Genomic DNA, 19,718 nt, shown 5'->3' with positions numbered 1-19,718 from the left:
ATCAGGCTGAAACGATGCACTGATGATGACCGTGTATCTACACCGATCATCTCATACAACTGCACCACGCCTACTTTTTTTTTTGTTCTGACGAAGTCTCATTGTACATGCAGCTGTGCAAATGTTTCTGCAGCATCATTTTTTCATCAGCCATATACCAATAACGCGGGACTGTTCATCAAACCGAACCCGAACCTGAGTGAACTGCAAGCCCTCCGCCTCATCTTGGAGACCTTCGGCCTCGCCTCGGGCCTTGTGACAAATCTCCAAAAACGCTCCATACATCCCATATAATTCACATTTCTGAGTCAGATTTATAAAAGTGAAGTGAGATTTTATCCGTTTCAAAACCTTCGCTATCCAAGACAATGCCTAGATCAGATTTTGGAAAGATCAGTGGTTGAAAATTCTAACTTCGCGAGAACAATATTCATACCTATACAATATAGTAAGGAACAAATAAATTATTATAGCATGTGTCATTCTAACCTTCCCTCTAAATATTTCTTTTAGAAGGAACCTTCTAGATTGAAATTAATAGCGGTCAGTGTGAAATGAATTACTTCCTCGTATCGTTAATATTATGCTTATTTATGAGCAAAATAAGTTCCGTTGAAACTTAACCCTGAATGGACAATTCTCGATGAAATCTCACTATCTTGCCTTAGTGTATAGTGATGTTCCCAGTGTTAATATTTCCAACGTCAGAATCTTTCTTTGATACTTACGCTAAGATGTATTTCTCACAAAGGATAATCTAACTAAGCGCAATTGACAAGGGAGTACGAACTGGTGTTTTTGTCACAAATAAGAGATAATTAAACTTCTTTTCTTTGAATGTCGTCTTGCTAGCGCCGTGTGGTATATCATACAAGCGGCTTCAAGACTCTTTCGATCTCGTAATGTATCATATATGTTCGGTACTTGGTTACAGGGTATTAGGAGGGACTTGAAATCGAAAGTCCTGTTGTGGGCGGCTGCTACTTGCTGGTTGCTACCTACATTGGAATATTACAACCTCTACTCACATCAATGAGTTCATCAACCTTTAGTTATAGATTCAACATATCAACCTCTCCTCAGATACTCCAGACTCCTTCACTTGGAGATGGATAATTGATGGTTGCTACTCATCCAAGTCAACATATTTGGCTCAATTCATGGGTTCAGTGGCACCATTCGATCCAAATATTAACTGGCAAGCAAAGAAAAAAACAAATGCAAATTCATTTCATGGGCCCTAATTCAAAACAAAATCCCCACCGCAAATAACATAGCGATTCGGGGTCGACCGCACCAACCAAATTGCACTCTATGCCACAATTGACCGGAGCTAGTGCCCCACCTTTGTCTTCAATATCCTTTCGCTACCTAAGTCCATTCTCACGTGCTCTCCACGCTCAACCTCCAGTTACCCCCTCAAGCATCCACAACATAGTACCAAATGATTCGTGAGTGGTGGCAGGACATGGTGCGGTGCCACACCATTAGCACTCCGCAAGGACCTCAACATGTGCTAATCTACATACAGTGGAACATTTGGAAAGCACTATCGTATTTTTCATAACTCCATAGAGCTTCCAAGTGAGGTGGCTGATCTCATTTTAGTCGACATCTATAAGAGGAATAGAGAATTTTTGGGTCCATAAGTGAGAGATAGTCTTAATGTTATTTGGCATCATGTTCTTGTTTCTCGAGCCCTCTAATGGGTTTTACTTCTCTGTACTATGTTACAATTTGCTACTCCTTCCTAATTAATTTAGGCAGAACTCTTGCCATTTTTGGCAAAAAAAAAAATTATCAGCAAACGTAAAAAAAGTTTGGTTTAAAAAAGCTTAGCATAGTACTGAGAAAAGCTATAACTTGTACGCACATGCAGTAAAGGTAATTGAGCTCTCCATGTACCAGAATGCAACTTGCGTGGAAGGAAGATAATTTTTAATTCACCGTGTTGTCATCGTCTACCTAGTTCTATCCTGTAATCCTCTTCCTGATCTTGACAAGAAGAGTACCCTACCCTCTAGAAAAACAAAATCAGAATAAATTCTCATTCTTGCACAAGCCCATCTGATCCACTAACTAGCCTTTCTCCACCCGCCCAAACGAAATCTATATACGACCTACCATGATTTTGTATTGATCACTTCATCCGAATAAAAGTACAGCTGACAAATAACTGAATCGATATTTTGCCTTCTTTTGGCTGAATCGAATTTAAACAAGTTGCGCTCTATTTTTTCAGATCCAATTTTCTCTAAAAGTAAATTCAGATTCAGAAACTTGGATCAGAAAGCAATACTTTATAATCAAATCGAACATCTACAGTGATCCAACTAGCAAATTGGGAAGCATTGGGAAGATAAAAGAAAAAAGATGCATGAATCAATGATTGCTTGGAGGAACTTATCCATCAAGCTGAGAACAATGCATCCGCATATCAAACTCTCCAAGAATTTTAATAGCCATGTCGAATGATACATCTCATTAATCGATAGATAAATTTTGCTTTCCTGGCCCAATAATTAGGGCCTTATCCGAACAGATAAGCCTCCTTGTGTGGCTTGCTAATCACGCCCCTGGAGATCCGATCGCCTCCACTTGGTGGGTAGGTCACGGGGTGCCCTCAGCAAGTTACCTGGTGTAGTCTGGGATCCTCTCAAGTGGGTCTGATGGGTCTGCTCCGCTGGGATGACGGTGACATGTAAGGAAGGCCGTGGAGACACGTGGTGGAGCCTGATCGGTTACTTGTGGAGCTGAGCTTGGTTCCACGTGGCGGTTCGACCCTACCATGCCGCCTTTTTTAGATCCACAAAATTATCCAGACCAAATCAAGCGACGACTAATCAACAGATTACTAGGATACTCGAGTTATTCGATTGGAGAAGGAAAATCTTATTTGAGTTAGCAGATTTTGTATGTCTTGATTAACAAGTTGAAGCTTCAACTCAAAATTTGTATTCCTCTATTCCTAGTCTCGTTTCTTTCTATTCTGATCTTTATTTTTCAACCTGAAACATTGGAGCACTTGTCCTTCTTGATGAAATCTTGAAATGTGATCATCAGTTGGACTGATGTGTAGAATCTTGAGAACTCAAACTCTAGAAAGCAACATCATTGCCTATATCTAGACACATCACATGTACTTAGTGTAAAGCCAAACTAAGGTGATGTTTGATTGTTCTGTTTTGGTCCGTGATCCATTCACAGGGGCATCCATTACTGTTACTTCATGTTTGTTTCAGATGGGTTGTAATCAGATCGCAGCGTGATCCTTTAGTGAGCCGTGTAAAGCCCACACCGCCCACCTCCCATTGTCATCAGTTACCAGCAGCGATCCTCCCCATGCTTCTCCTTTTCGCGAGCTCACAAGGCAATCCTCTATTCCCCGTCTCACACAAGCTCTGGCAACCAACTGCTTCACCGCATCCTCATTGGCGAGAAGCACGCAGAGTCGCTTCTTCCTCCTCCCCCTGGCCCCCTCTCTCTTCACAATCCCTCTCCACCCAAACCTTCTTGTCAAGTCCACAGCCATAACTTTTGTTCTAGATCTGCAAAGGTTTCCCTGGACGGCAAGAGAGAGGCACCACCTTCCATGCCCATTACGGTGTGCCGCCCGACCATGAACTCCGGTGACGACGAACGAGCCTCTGTGCTCCTGCGTCGCATCATCTCTTGGTGACAAACCCCCGAGCTTTTCCAGTTCATTTACGAACGAGAACCAAACAATGTAAGAAATCAGTGATACCACCGTTAATCCCTCTGTAATCTATTTCCCTTACCATTGATGTTGCAATTCGTGGAACCAAACCACACCTAAAAGTTAAGAGATAAGACAGTCATAACAATTACTCCATCGAGTCATAAATAAGTATTATTTTGGATTGCATAAACAATCATTTTAAAATTTGGTTAAAATTACTTTTTATATATCGAGTCTAAATGTTTGAAAATGATACATATAGATTTATCTCGAAAAATACTTTTATAATATTATATTTTTCATAAATTTTATAAATATATTATAATAAAAAGTAATAGTTAATATTATGGTTCCAGAACCGTATCGATATCCAAAAGTCACTTATTTGTGATGGGAGCAAGTGACGTTTATAAAAAAAAACCACAATTGAACTAAACTATCGCTGGTCCGCTTTAACAGCACTTTTAGCAAGGTATTAAACCCCAAACCCTAGAAACAGCAAGCAAAACCATACAGAAGCAAGGCACGCCTTCGCCAAAAAAAAAAGCACAGGCAGAATCGCCGCGGCCGCCCTGGCCGCCAACACAAACTTCCGGGAGGCCCTTCGTCGTGAAGCGACAAGGGGAAATAAAGTTTCCGAGAAAATGGCCGGGAACCCCCACCGAGGCGAGCTCCATAGAAAACGACGACGTTCGAGCGGCGCAGCCTCAAAACCTCAGGCACAAGCTTCCTTCCCTCCCCATTAAGCCTCCCCTTCCCTCCCCCATCAAGTCTCACCGCCATTCCCCCAGACCTGCTGCTGGTGGTTCCCCAAATCTAATCCTTCGATAGCCCCCCCCCCCCCCCGCGCCGTCGTGTTCGCCTTGCGCGCAGCTAGCCATGGACGAGGTCCTCGTCATCGCCGGCGTCCTCGACTTCCAACCCGGCGACCGCGCCCCTCCTCCCACACGCGTCTCCGCCGCTTCGTGCCATTCCGTGGAGTGTCCCCCTGACACCGGTAAGGCCTCCTCTTCGGCCGCCACGGCTCGCCAGTTGACGCTGTTCTACCTTGGTGCGGTCGGTGAACGGAACGCCGACCCCATGATGTGGTCGGTAAATGGAACACTGACCCCCCTGTGGTAAATGGAACACCAACCCCCCTGCCGTGGTCGGTAAATGGAATACCGGCCCCCTCGTTGAACGGAATTGCAGCCGATTTTTGTTTGCCGGCTCGCCGATGATCGCGGCTCACTTTTGTTTCCTTCGTTTTCGTTTTCTGATTCGATTTGGCTTGGTCTACTCTGCATGCAGGTGGTGCCGAGGAGGCGCCGGGGGGTCCGGGTCTCGAGGACACAGGCGCCGTTGCGGTGGAGTTGGCGGGGTCAAATTCGGCCGGTGCTTTGAGTGGCGATACGTCGGGAGGCCCTGCCGGCAGTGATGCCGGAGGTGTGGAGGTTTTGTGCTCAGAGATTGGCGCTGAGCTCGAATCGACAGAACCGGGTGTTTTGGATGTCAGATTAGTTGCTCCAGTGGTGGGACTCCATGGGCAGAAGTTGGATGGTGCGGCTTTAAGCTCTGATGAAGCTGGTGCCACTAATGGGATCTCACTGGTTGAGGTGTCCCCATCAGATGCCAGTTCAATTTTGGATGCCACTGGGTCAATTGGTGGTTCTTCCCTCGTGAAGGGGTCCCTGGCAGAGGCGAGTGGCGCCGGAGGATGTGAACTAGAGGTGCTGGAAAAGCCAACAGGGACCCTTGCTGCTGTGGGGTTCCCCAATGGGGATGTAAGTTCTGAGGTAGGAGTTGAGATGAAAGATGAAGTGGACAGTAGAAATGGCCTTGCCCAAGGGGAATTGGAAGTGTGTGCTGATGGTGACGGTGTCGAGGAGGCCACTGAGATGAGTGGTGCCTTGTGTGACGAAGGATTGGAGGGGATGGAGACGAGTTTGGAGGAATGTGAGGCCTCAGATAGCTCCACCGTGCATGTTGAGGAAGGAGTGGACAGGATGGAGACGAGTTTGGATGACTCTGAGGCTTCGGATGGCTCAACCACACAAGATTCTGACATCGAGACAGAGTCGAGTGGTTCTAGTACAGAAGAGCGAGACGCAGGATACAGAGCCCACATCCCTCAAATGGTATGTGTTTTGTTCAAACTCCTGTAGGTACCTGTCAGTGTTGCTGTATTCAATAGCACTACATGCGTGATTTTTGTTTGTAATTCTGGTTAGTAGTTCCTCTGAAATATTCATTATAATTCGCCGATGGTCCTGACATGCAACCCATAAAAAATAGCAGTAGAGTTAATATGCTACTGGGAAAACTTCTTCTCTCAAGATATTTGAGGCTTTAAAAGAAACTTATTTAACATCTTCTTTTCCCTTCATAATTGAATTTTTTTTTTTCAAATGTATGTATGGATTAGCACACTAGAATATTTTCTAAGACGAGTAATGAATTGCAGTGCATTTAGTCTACATCCTCTTTGTTTGCAGTTCACTTGTGTCTGCTCTTTTATTGGTATTCTGGATCAGTTTCTAGTCAGTTACGGAGTAATTGTTTATCCTTTCCTTATATGGCCATATACCTTAGTAAGGGATCACACTTATACTTTCTTTTTCTTGGGAATTGGACCACGCTTATTCTGAAGGACACTCGGTTCAACTAACAGAAGATGGCATCCTGTGTGACTTGGATGCACAGTTGTCTTATTTGTACAAATTTTGGCCTGTGGTTATTTCACGGAAAAATTGTCTTAACTCCCGGAAAAAACTGTAGATGTATCTTGAAACCTGTCTTGTTCTGTTATATGAACATACTCGTCGTAAATATTGGGAATTTCTCCTGGTTAGTGGATGATTGTACCTCTGTTCTTTTCCCTTGTAGGATGAAGCAATCCGAAAGGTGGCTAGAGAAAACAACACTTCAGGGGCAAAGAGCTCTGATAGGTATTACTTTGCTTTATTGCTTTACACATTTTTACAGCGTAAGGTATCATCTTATAGCTTGATCTGTTTGCACATATTTCTATTCGCATGTTTAATAAGGCTCGTGTGTACTGTACATTCTGGTAGAGTTGGATGGGCTCATTGTTTTGAATTTTTCCTTTTGAACTTTGGAGCCTAAAAAGATTGTTAATATATGGTTTTAATATTTAATTCATCACAGGATGACTTCAGCATCCGTAGCAACACTTGTGCTGGCTTCAGGTGCAGCGATTTCACCACATCCTTCAAAGGTACTGGTTCAGGATTGAGTTATTTCTGAAGATTTTGGCATGTAGTTTACATATGCCTTGTTCCAAGACGAAATAAAAAAATATACTAGCTGCCATGCTGATAATAGTACAGTCACTGTTTGTAAACATAAAAAGAAACTATGCGTGGCTCTCTCGCTTCTCGGCTCTGGCTCAGTTCTTGCTCCTTGCTCCAGCGTATTATATAATCTGCATTTCTTAGAACACCTAGAAATAATGATTGAAACAACAACTTTAGCTATTTATGAAATGTATTTACAGCCTATCATATAATCTATATTTACCCTCCAATAATTTGCAAAAAATATTTACCCTCCATTTGGAATTGATTTGTTACCTGTGGTAAGCTGCTGTAATGCAATCCCACATTTCTCTAGAATTTTTTTTTTGACAATTATACCTGTTAAATTTTCCAGGTGTTGACAGGTGGTGAAGATGCATATTTTATAGCTTGTGACGGTTGGTTTGGTGTAGCAGATGGAGTTGGTCAGTGGTCATTTGAAGGTAAACCATATCTTTCTGTCCACAGTTCTGTGCTGTTAGCTTGTGGATGATTTGAACTCCAGTTCCGAGCTTGTGAATTTCCACTCTATCTCTTATTTCTTAAGTTGTGCTTACTTTTGAGAAGTGTTTGTTTGCTGATAGTCATCACCACTGTCAGATGCTGAATCTATGTTTTTTCACGTAAAGAAATCAGAGTAGCATTTTTTCTTGTCCACTGGGTGTATTAGGGTTAAAGTTGGTCACTTGCCATCAATAGAAATATGGAACCACATAAACTATTGGTGGACAGTGGGCAACAAGAAAAGCATTGCGGACTATAGACTATAGTGACTGTTTTTTAATCTCAATGAGTAGTGCCTTGCAATCATATTTAATGTCCAATACTGATACAGTGATATTACCTATTTGCATGTTTCAACTTAAAGATCCTTAGAACTTGCTCTTTATGGGGTGCGGAATATTTTTACAGTTAAAATTTGAGATTTGGACAAACTCAAACATCAAGAAATAAGTTCACAGCAATGCAATGCAACAGACTTGCTTTGTTGCATTCACTGGAGCAAGGATGACAAGGTCATAATGTAAGCGTAGGAAGTCCAGGAGAAGTGGGATGGCATGATCAAAGCTGATAGGGACGAGATACTGACTATAAACCTAAATGATGATAACTACATTCCTTCTGTTTTCATCTTAGACATTTCAGACACCAGAAATAAGTGGCAAGGCTACTGTAGTATGCTAATATGACTAATCTATAGCAGTTGGCAGTTGGATTTGTTATTTGCTTTGATATTATGGGCAGAATTGCCATCCTATCTGCCGGTAGATAAGCCGAATGTAGATAAGAACCCATAGGGTTTGCTAGGGAACAATATCTTGCCACACAAATGGAACTAAATTACAGGAGGTGAACACGGAAATAGGACCAAAATATTTGTTATAAACATGCCCTGATCCAGTTTGTATCGAATGTCATTGTACTTGTTCTCCACCAAAAAAGGAAGGAAAAATGAAATTCTGTAGTCAGATTGAAATTAAAGGAACTTGACAAACCTAGCACTGAATGCAATTTGATGTAGCATTATTAAAAAAATTGCACACAAGCACAAATGTATTTGCTTTGAATATTCTTTACGTGTAGAAACCTGTAGCCGTTATATCACATATATGTAGTGGGAACATTCTGTTGTGGTATCTGAATGAAATCCAGTGTTGATTTCTGGTCTTTGTATCTCTTAACTTTAGGTTCATTAGTTTGAAGCACCTGTGGATTTGATTTTTCATCACAGAAGGTGAGCGCTTCTAATTGCTGGTGGAACTTCCATCCTCAGGAATCAATGCAGGGCTTTATGCAACAGAACTAATGGATGGTTGCAAGAAGTTTGTAATAGAGAGTCAAGGGGCACCAGGGATGAGAACCGAGGAAGTTCTTGCTAAGGCTGCGGATGAAGCACGGTCCCCTGGTTCTTCCACTGTTTTAGTTGCTCATTTTGATGGCCAGGTACGTTCTTTGGTTAAGAGTTGGAACTCATGTTTCTTGTCTAGTGATGGTTAATTCTAAATACATTATCCTCCTGAAAGAACTGTAGATATATTTGTGCTTATGGACTCGTTGATTTCACAGGTTCTTCATGCATCTAATATAGGAGATTCTGGATTCCTTGTGATAAGGAATGCAGAGATCTATAAAAAATCAAAACCAATGACTTATGGTTTCAATTTTCCCTTGCAAATTGAAAAGGGTGATGATCCTTTAAAACTTGTTCAGGTGCCAATAACACTATGCTGGTATCGATTTAGCTTTATCAGAATTCTTTTACTTAGGCTCTTCTTCTTAATTTGCAGAAATACACCATCGATCTGCAAAAGGGTGATGTCATTGTAACAGCAACAGATGGTCTTTTTGACAACATCTACGAGGAAGAAGTAGCAGCCATCGTCTCCAAATCATTAGAAGAGGACCTCAAGCCTACGGTCAGTACAAAGTGAACCTCTCTCTCTTTCTCTCGTAAAGGAATAGAACCTAATGAGCTCCTCTCATAGAAAACTGACAAGCAAGAATTATCCTGACATGGTCATTTTACGTAAAATTGCAGGAGATTGCCGAGTTCCTGGCTGCTAGAGCAAAAGAAGTGGGGCGGTCAGGATTTGGAAGTAGCCCGTTTTCGGACGCAGCTCTCTCGGCTGGGTACCTTGGTTACTCCGGGGGCAAGCTGGATGATGTAACAGTTGTTGTATCTATTGTTCGGGAATCTGAAGTTTAGACTATAAACAAACTCTAAGTTGAGTGCAGTTCTGAGTTTTTGCTACAGCTGCACTGGCTGGCAAATGCCCGAGAGGTTTTTGTGCTAACACGAGCACAGCCCTGGGCCACGCCCTGCTACACGTGTGCACACATATTAAGTTTGTACTAGCATCTAGCATCTCTCTGACCCGGCCCCAGTAAGTCGCGGGCCGTTGTCAGTGAACTTTGTGCGACTGTTTACATAATCTTGACGGTCAAGACTTGATGTACTCAGGTTTCTATCCAACGGCCGCAGGCAACTTGTGAATTGTAACATTATTGTGCATATCAATGAAATGTCCATGAACAATGCTCGCTGAGATCATTTCCAACAGCTACCTTAAATTTTCATCCTCAAAATACTATTACAGCATCTTCTATCTCTAACACTGTAGTAATACTGTATCACTAGATACAGACTCTGCTGGAGACGAATTTCTAGTGCTACAGTACACCGTAAAGTACTGTAGCACTGGAATTTTCAGATTTGCAGATCCTGTTGGAGATGGCCTGAGACGTGTAAATAAAACAGAAATTCTCACAAGATACATCTCGGTACAGCCGTACAGGGGACTGTGCAATAACAATGCATCTCATCTGTGTTCGGACAGAGAGGTACGATGGGTGCACGAACCGATGAGACGGGCCCAGTTCGCTCACAAGGCACGGTACACGAGCAGAGTCGCGGCAAAGAGGGTCCGTGTTGACGCCGAGAAGGTGGCCGCGTCAGAACGCGACGGGGAGGGAGGGAGCTGGAGTGGAGTCGCTCCAGGTTCCTGCCGGTGATGCAGAAGGCGTTGAGAACGACATAGACTGTCCCAAAAAACGGGGCCCGGACGATGGAGCAGGAGTTGTAACAACGCCAAGGTAGGGTCTATTTGTTAGATCTTTTAGAGCAGCTTTTTTGGCTGTAATTAAGAGCTTTGTTAAATAGTAGTTTTTAGCTCTCTAGTGAAATTTGTGAGAGTAATTCTCTGAAATAAATTAGAAGCTGAGGAGTTGAAAAAAGAAGTTTCTTCTGATTCACTTTCTGTACAGAATTATTGTCTCCATATATTTTATTTTAAAAATAACTTTAAATCACATAATCACTTATTTAAAAAATCACTACCCGCATAAATTTGATTCAAACGAGTTGTACCAAACAGAACCTTGATCAATCATCTGAGACCCAACAGTGTTCAGAATCTCTTCTTAAGCAAGTCCCTAAAATGGATCTCCTCTTAAGGCGCAGAACGATGCTCAGCTCAATTTACTTGGGAAAATAATGTACCCACGTTACTGGATCGTTCTACAGGTTCGCATGCTTAATTTACGAGGTGATTGCGTAAGAATTGAACTGCGGAAAAAGAGGCGATAACAATATGAGAATCAGGGCAAACGTGTACCTGGAGCCTCACCAGTCACACCGGGAACAGAAACTGCAACAGCACAAGAACGAGATCATCAAGCAAACCGTCCCATCACGTACCTGTGCAGCCCCACAATCGCAGAAGCAGAGAACACAACAGCGATCAAAACGTACTGTGGCACTTGCTGAAGGGGGGCGTCTTGACCTTGCACGCGGCGGGCAGCTGCAGGGCCTTCGTCATGCCGAGGGTGATGCCGAAGTTCTGGTCGCCCTGGAACGCCTGGCATGACAGCCTCAATCAACACTGGAACGCAAGTGGAGGTGTTGCTCTCGCCGGAGTCTCTCGTCAGAGAACGGATGGCTCACTCAACCTCTCGAACATAATAGATAGAATCAGTGGAAAGAGTCGATTTGTGCTGCGATGAAGCTGCAGCTTTTCTGGGTTTATCTTCTCCTTTTATTATGCAGTAACAATCAACTGAATCCGAACCTCTCGCCACGCCGCGTAGCAAAGCGGGCAAGCCATGAATGCAGCGAAGACTGGGCACGATAGGAGCTATTCTTGCCATGGCCACATGCAAGACTGGGCACAGCGCGCACACACAGGTCGTGGGCTCATGCCAAGTAACAGAACGATAAATAGAACTAGCTAAACGTGCACAGGGTTACTACTGACAATCACCCCCTACTCCCTGCGCACGTCTTTAACTCTGATCAGGGCGCACTGTTCAGTGAATTTCAGGCACCCGAGTGGCTTGGTAAGAATGTCTACGAGTTGTCCCTCAGTGCCGATGAAATCGACGTCAATCTTCCCTTGTGCCACAACATCTCTGATGAAATGGAATCTTGTATCTATATGTTTGCTTCTGTCATGGAAAATTGGGTTCTTGCTGAGGGCAATCGCTGATTTGTTGTCAATCTTCAGGGTTACAGCATGCCGTTCTTCACTTGTCAGCTCTGCAAGGAGTTGTGCAAGCCATACACCCTGGCAGGCGGCAGAAGTTGCCGCCATGTACTCAGCCTCACAGGAAGAGAGTGCGACGACTCGTTGCTTCTGCGAGAACCAGCTTACCAGTGATCTCCCAAGAAAGAAGAGTGCTCCACTGGTGCTTCGGCGAGTGTCCACATCTCCAGCAAGATCGCTGTCACTGTAGCCGGTAAGGTGCCTGCCAGACGCCCTCAGATAATAACAGCCGACGGTGATGCTTCCGGCTACGTAGCGTAGAATACGCTTCACCGCCGCCAAGTGTTCATTAGTCGGCCTCTCCATGAACCTGCTTACGTATCCAACTGAAAAAGCAAGGTCCGGGCGAGTGTTCACCAAATACCTCAGGCTCCCAACGATGCTCCGGTACTCGGTGGCGTCCACGGCCGGTGCAGTGCTTTCCCGGCTGAGTTTGCACCGCTCCTCCATGGGAGTGTGGCACGGGTTGCAGTCCTCCATGCCCGCCCTCTTGAGTATCTGCCGAGCATAGTTAGCCTGAGACAAGCTGATGCCATTGACAGTTTGCTGCACCTCAATGCCGAGGTAGAAGTGCAACAAGCCGAGATCGCTCATCTTAAACAACTGCTTCATCTCGGACTTGAACTTGTCAATCTCTAGTGAGTTGTTGCCAGTGATCACCAAGTCGTTGACGTAGACGCCCACCAGTAGGCGATCGTTGCCGACGCCGCGCGCGTAGATAGCGTGCTCGGACCCGCTGCGCTGGAACAAGATGGAGGTTAGAGTCTGATCCAGCTTGGCATTCCAAGCACGTGGTGCTTGCCGGAGCCCATACAAGGCCTTATCCAGCCGCAGCACCTTGTCTTCGTCTCCCTTGACGATGAAGCCCAGTGGCTGCGATACGTAAACTTCCTCTTCCAGTTCGTCGTTGAGAAAAGCCGACTTTACATCCATGTGATGAACCGGCCAACTCTCATGGGCGGCGAGAGCAAGAAGTAAACGCACGGAGTCCAGGTGAGCAACTGGAGCAAAAACTTCATCAAAGTCGACACCATGCTGCTGGACGTACCCTTTTGCCACCAGGCGCGCCTTGTGCCGGATCACTGCGCCCTGACTGTCCTTCTTCACCTTATAAACCCACTTGAGGCCGATCGGTCGGTGCCCCTGTGGAAGGGGAACCAGCCTCCACGTCTTGTTCCTTTCGATTGCACCCATCTCCTCCAGCATGGCAGCGCGCCACGCCGGGTGCTGCTCAACCTCGGCAAACGTCGTCGGCTCGTCGGCGAGCTGCAGCATGAGCGCGTCGTCGAGATTGCGCTCAGCGTACCCAGGGCCAGCTCCTTCTCCATGCTGCCCGAGTAAGCCGTCGACAAGCTTGAATCTTGGCAGGTGTGGGCCGTCGTCGTTGTCATCCAGAAGCTCCTCGGCGCTAGGGGGTGGCGACACAGACGCTGGCCTCATTGGTGATGAGGGGTCAGCTCCATGTCCCAGCGACAACGAACGTGCAAGGTCCTCGGGCGCCGGCGACCATGTGCCCGAGTGCTCTGACACTGGCTCCGGACTGTGAGACACAGAGGGTTGTGCGTCTGGAGCTCCAAGTGTGGTTCCCACTAGGTGCTCGACGAAGAATTCCGACACGGGCGCTGCCGAAACAGAGCTCTCCTTGCTCCAGTCCCAGGCAGCCTCTTCTTGGAAGATGACATCGCGTGAGACGACGACGCGCCCGGACGATGGATCAAAGATGCGATACGCCTTTGCTTCGGGTTGGTAGCCGATGAAGACGCATGGGAAGCTCCTGTCCTCTAGCTTGGAGAGGTGCGGCTTTGTGACCTTCACGTGCGCAATGCACCCAAATGTGCGCAGGTAATGTACCGCCGGTTTCCGGCCATGCCACGCCTCAAATGGGGTCATGCCTGAGACGCTCTTCGTCGGTGCGCGATTCAACAAGAAGACGGCCGTGGTTACGGCCTCCCCCCAGAACGACGCCGGGACGCTCCTCGCCTTCAGCAAGCTTCGTGCCATTGCGAGCACCGTCTGGTTCCTGCACTCCACCACACCATTTTGCTGTGGCGAGTAGGGTGCAGAGAAATGGCGCTCCACACCACGCCCTGCACAGTAGTCCGTGAACTCAACAGAGGTGAACTCACCCCCGTTGTCAGTGCGCAGCACGCGCAGTCGGTGGCCCGTCTCGGCCTCCACCGAAGCCAGCCAGGTCTTGATCGCTGCCGGTGCGTCTCCTTTTGCTCCGAGGAGGACCAGCCACATGTACTGGCTGAGGTCATCGACGAGCAGAAGGAAATGTCGCTTGCCGCCGTGTGTCGCTGGAGTGATCGGCCCGCAGAGGTCGCCATGAACCAGCTCGAGCCGATCGGTGGCGCGGTAGTGTGCTGTCGCCAGGAACGGGGTCCTCCTCTGTTTGGTGGAGATGCAGCAATCGCACAACTGATCAACGTGGTCAATTTGAGGGAGGCCACGTACCATGTCACCGTTCGACATCTTCTTGAGGGCATCGAAGCTTAGATGCCCGAAACGCGCATGCCACATCCATGCTGTCTCCTAATGTCACGCGGACAGACACACCGACTTGGCAAGGTTCAGGCGCAAGACGTAGAGCCGGTTGGGAGTGCGACGCACCCGGGCGACTAGACGCCCTTGCCTGTCGCGGATGCGGAGAAGACCGTCATCAATCAGCACCTGGCAGCCATTCTCATCAAGCTGGCCAATGCTGATGATGTTTGACGTCAGACGCAAAATGAAGTAGACGCCAGTTAGCGTTCGGTGCTCGCCATTTTTACACTCGAACACCACTGACCCGCGTCCCTCGATGTTCACCACGGAGCCGTCGCTGAACTTGACCGTTCCGGCCACCCCTCTGTCAAGATCAGAGAAGGCAGCCAGAAGACCGGTCATGTGACTTGTCGCTCCGGTGTCGAGGAACCAGGTGGCGTCGTCGCGCGCATCATCACGATCCAGCTGCGCGAGCACCTTCCCCTCCTGCAGATGAACCATCATGTTGCCGTTACCTTCATCAGCGGTGAAGGCCTACGTGACGTGACGCAGTTCACAGGCGCGCGCCATGAGCAGCGCCGGCTCCTCCTCTTCTGCTTGTGCAACGTGAGCTTGCTCGCGTTTTTTCTTGCGGCAGTCGCGCTCCCAGTGCCCTGACTTCTTGCAGTAGCGGCACTCATCCTTGTTCACCTCGCGGGTCTGTTGACGCCCCATGTCTTCAGGCTTGGGATGCGAACTCGCTTGGCCGCGGCGACGTCGTGCGCGACCAGCCTTGGCGCCTCCAGACGAGCCCTCAGCAGTCTGCAGCTTCAGCCGCCCGACCAGGGACTCCAACTCAGAGAGGAGCAGCTTGCTGTCGCTGCTTCCACCCCCTGAGGATGCGCCTCCTTCTTGATCCTCAGCTTCCTCCACAACCTTCAGCTGCCCGATCAGTTCCTCAACAGTCATCGTCTCGATGTCGAGCAAGGTCTCAATCGAGAGTGCAATCTGCTTGAACTTGGGCGGTAGCACGCGAAGGAACTTACGGACCACCCGCCCGTCGCTGTGCTCATCATCGAGGGCGGTCAGTTGATTTGCCACCCCCATGATGCGCATGGCGAACTCGGTGACTGTCTCGCCGTTGCGAAACTTGATCGTGTCGAAGTCCTGCCGCAGCTGCTACGCTTTCGCCTTGCGCACGCGATCACTGCCGGCATACATCGATTTGACGGTGTCCCACACCGCGCGTGCCGAGTTCTTGACCGCCAACGTCCCCATTAGATCCTTGGGAACCGCCTTGACGATCGCCCCCAGCGCCATGCGATCATCTCATCGATCGGTCGCGCCAAACTCAACGGCTTCCCATAGCCCCCTCGCCTCCATCATGATCTGCATGAGAAGGGCCCAGTCGCTGTAGTTGGTACGCGTCAGCATCGGCCAGGAAGCTCCGCCGACCTCGCGCACCGTCTTCTCAACCACAACCTCACGGCCACGGCGCGGGAACAGCGATGAGGGCGAGCGAGGGGGAGCCCGGTGCCGCGACGACGTCCTCGAACGGCCATCGCCCGGCGCAGACATCCTGGCGAATTGTCACACGCTCTGATACCAAGTGACAGCCTCAATCAACACTAGAACGCGAGTGGAGGTGTTGCTCTCGCCGGAGTCTCTCGTCAGAGAACGGATGGCTCACTCAACCTCTCGAACGCAATAGATAGAATCAGTGGAAAGAGTTGATTTTTGCTGCGATGAAGCTGCAGCTTTTCTGGGTTTATCTTCTCCTTTTATTATGCAGTAACAATCAACTGAATCCGAACCTCTCGCCACGCCGCGCAGCAAAGCGGGTAGGCCGTGAATGCAACGAAGATTGGGCACGATGAGAGCTATTCTCGCCATAGCCACATGCAAGACCGGGCATAGCGCGCGCATACAGGTCGTGGGCTCATGCTAACTAACAGAACGATAAATAGAACTAGCTAAATATGCACAGGATTACTACTGACATGGCAGAGGCAGGCCACCTCCTTCTGCACCACGTCCTTGAACCCCGAGCAGCACGTCGGGTCGGGCATCGTCACCGTGCTCCCCTCCTGCACGTAGCTCAGGCACCCCGCCAGGCTCAGCAGCGCGTCAGTGCAGTCCGCGGATGGCGCCGGCGCGGCTGCACCGCCACCGGTCACGCCGTCAACGCGCACGGTGGCTAGCGCCGCCAGCCAGAGGACGAGCAGGCATGACCGTGCCATGGCCGTCGTCCTAGCAACCGCCATTGTTCTTGCCGTATTGCCGCTGTCGCGTAGGTGCAGTAGTAGCGGTGCAACCACTGCTGGCTAGTGCTACCTGTAGGCTGTAGCAGCACTCGCAAGATTTGTTTGGTGTCTCGCTGACAGATAACCAAAGATGGAGCACCATATGGCACTTTCACACGGTGTGCACGCAGTAGGATCGCTGGCCCTAAAATTAATGCAATATCTCCAAGCGGCCAAGCCGTTCTGGTCCCAGGCTCTAATAGTAGTGACCGATAGCAGCAGCGTGCTGCATTGCTGGTAGAGCTGGCGATTAAACAAAGTGAACGGGCGGGCGGCTAGCTTGCTTTTTTCCAAGCGGCGGTGCGCTTGGAATGATAGGTGGTGCGTGAGCGAGCGAATTGAGAATTCAGCTCTCAAAAAGGATTCCATAGGATCGATGATGGCAAAAACTCTCTCCCACTACTTATAATCTATGTTTACAGATATTTAGCGTATAGCTGTGATCGAAGGGATATAAAAATAGATGATTTTTACAGATATAAAAGAGATTGAATGTGAAAATATATTATTACAGGTGTTTCAATTAAACAAATCGCCTGTAAAAATAGGTTTTTATAGGTGATTTCTTAAGCGGACCACCTGTAAAAACCGATTATCACAAGAGATTCCTAAATTGATATTTTTTAATTAAAAAAAATTGGACTGATCAGGCACCCCGTGACCGCGACATCGCAAGGCACAAGTTTTTCACATGAAATGCGCGCATGCGGTTCTTTGCACTTGGACTCTAAATATCTTAGCTCACGCGAAACCTTCTCAGCATCTCACCACAGAACTACAACCGATCGTAATAGCATATGTATTCCTTTTGTTACTTTCTATCTAAAACTTCAAATAATTATTTTAGCATCTAAATAACTTCAAATAAAAAAAATTCAACTATAAAGTTGTAGATCTCGCCGAGAACTATAATTTTTATATAAAGTTTGTCCTCATCTAACTTCATATGAAAAAATTATATTTTTTTAAGATAAACTATTCTTTATTACCACATGTGGTTCACATAAGTAACCTTTTTAAAATATGAACCGTTTCTGAAAATAAATGATAACTTATTAAAAAATCATAATTTTTTTATACGAACTTGGATAGAGATAAATTTTATATAAAAATTGTAGTCATTGATGAGATTACAACTTTGTAGTTGAAATATTTTTTATTTAAAGTTATTTATATGTCTAAATAATTGTTTAGTTTTAGACGTAAGATATCAATTAAAAAGAGTGCATATGCTATTGTTATCACTAGTGCTTCTGTATACCAAGTCTTATTATTGATAGTGAGAGTCTTTGATCTTTTTCTTATTATTCTTATTGGAGATGTTAGAGTTGATAATTTTCTTTTTCTTCTCTTGTTCTTGAGTTTACTTATGTTAATAGGACTTGTGGTAACAATAATATATATATATATATATATATATATATATATATATATATATGAAACTTACATGTAAAACTTTAATTGATTATTTGGGCACATAAATCACTTCAAATAAAAAATTCAACTACAAAGTTGTAGATTTCGTTGATGGCTACAATTTTCATATAAAGTTTGTTCTCATTTAAGTTTGTATGAAAAAAATATGAATTTTTTTAAGATAAGTTATCATCTATTTTCAGAGAGCGTCCCGACCCTTATATGAACCATCTTTGAAAATAGTCCTCCATTACTACAGGAGGTTTACATAAAAAAAAAATGATTATTTTTATAGATAGTTTCATATATAAACCGTCTATATTAATTATCTTATCTTTAGAGTCAATTCATATAAGGAATTGTTTCTAGAAATGATTATTTCACAGAAAGTGAAAATAACATGCAAGAGGCGTTTTTTCCACATTAGGCCATTCTGTAGCTGCAAGGGGCGTCGTTATTAATCGTAATACAATCACTCAGCGGTTTAGCATATGCCTTTTTTTTTGCCACATTAGGCCATTCTGTAGCTGCAAGGGTCGTCGTTATTAATCGTAATACAATCGTTTAGCAAGGCGTTGTTGACGAAAGATTCAGCGAGAGGATACCAGGCGCACGCCCGCCGATCTCAAGACCCTCTCCTTTCTTCAAGTCTGAACCCAACGACCGACTTGGCCTGATGGCTGCTTAGCCGCATCGAATTATTGCTCACATCACGATCCACTACCAAGTAAAACAACACGTCACCATTGCAAGCCAAGTACACTCCAGAACCAGACAAAAGAAGCTAATCCGATGTTCTCTAGATGAACAAGGTGTTCACCATATAAGTTCCCTAGCTAGATGAATCTACGAATAGCAAAGTAGCACAACCATAATACTAGGAACAACTCTAACTAATGTCTATTGCAACCAATTGACCATGGTGCGATGAAAGACCTAACACAGAACCATGGCGGCTACCGCGCCCATCGCCACGGCTCCCGTGGCAGCAGCTAGACTGGCGGCACCGGAAGAATCCTTGCTCGCCGGCGGTGGAGAGCCCAGTGCGGACGGCGGTGTGGCCGGGGCTGAAGCTGGACTTGGCGGTAACGGGGGCGCCGGAGCTGCACGACACGTCGCAACAATGCGTTAGAATCCGCTGCGGATTTCCAGGCCAGTTTAACATGCAATCTGGCCAAACTTAAAACTTTTCATGGAGAAGATTATTTGTCAACATTTTAGACATCGGTAACACATCACATGTTATCACGACGTACCAGGTGCAGGAGGTGACAATGCCGGAGCGGCTGCGGTTGGAGCTGCAAAACAGGTTGCAAGGCAGAGCTAGAAAATTAGAATTCGACTTCGACCTCAATATTGAAAGGAAGTGGATCTAGAAAATGTGAAGGAAGAAAGTAGATGGGCCGTCATTGTGGCCCAAGATGAGAGAGCACACGGGCCGGTTTGTTCGAACTGATCGCACGCGGTGAACGTTGTTTTTTTGTGCAACAAAAGT

The 19,718-nt window shown here is 46.4% G+C and overlaps 1 protein-coding gene and 1 pseudogene across 3 annotated transcripts; one reads left to right on the top strand and one right to left on the bottom strand.

Moving 5' to 3' along the window:
* The first annotated feature begins 4,243 nt into the window (after positions 1 to 4,243).
* On the top strand, positions 4,244 to 10,043 carry LOC133916742 (probable protein phosphatase 2C BIPP2C1). Of its 3 annotated transcripts, none has more exons than XR_009909529.1 (9): positions 4,244 to 4,697; positions 4,991 to 5,817; positions 6,566 to 6,627; positions 6,848 to 6,917; positions 7,352 to 7,439; positions 8,771 to 8,940; positions 9,064 to 9,181; positions 9,285 to 9,413; positions 9,536 to 9,731. XR_009909529.1 is itself a non-coding variant. In XM_062360558.1 (9 exons), exons 1-9 carry the CDS (start codon positions 4,580 to 4,582, stop codon positions 9,701 to 9,703), a joined length of 1,776 nt encoding a protein of 591 aa, XP_062216542.1. In that variant the 5' UTR covers positions 4,249 to 4,579; the 3' UTR covers positions 9,704 to 10,043. The 3 variants fall into 3 exon arrangements, 2 of the variants coding, with proteins under 2 accessions (XP_062216543.1, XP_062216542.1); XM_062360558.1 differs by having other exon boundaries at positions 4,249 to 4,697; positions 9,064 to 9,207; positions 9,536 to 10,043; XM_062360559.1 differs by lacking the exon at positions 9,064 to 9,181 and having other exon boundaries at positions 9,536 to 10,043.
* Positions 10,044 to 10,240: 197 nt separating this feature from the next.
* On the bottom strand, positions 10,241 to 16,784 carry LOC133914459 (non-specific lipid transfer protein GPI-anchored 31-like; annotated as a pseudogene).
* Positions 16,785 to 19,718: the final 2,934 nt, after the last annotated feature.

Source organism: Phragmites australis, chromosome 4 (assembly GCF_958298935.1).
Source record: "Phragmites australis chromosome 4, lpPhrAust1.1, whole genome shotgun sequence".
Classification (NCBI taxonomy): Eukaryota; Viridiplantae; Streptophyta; class Magnoliopsida; order Poales; family Poaceae; genus Phragmites; species Phragmites australis.
This window is presented reverse-complemented; position numbering and strand designations above follow the sequence as displayed.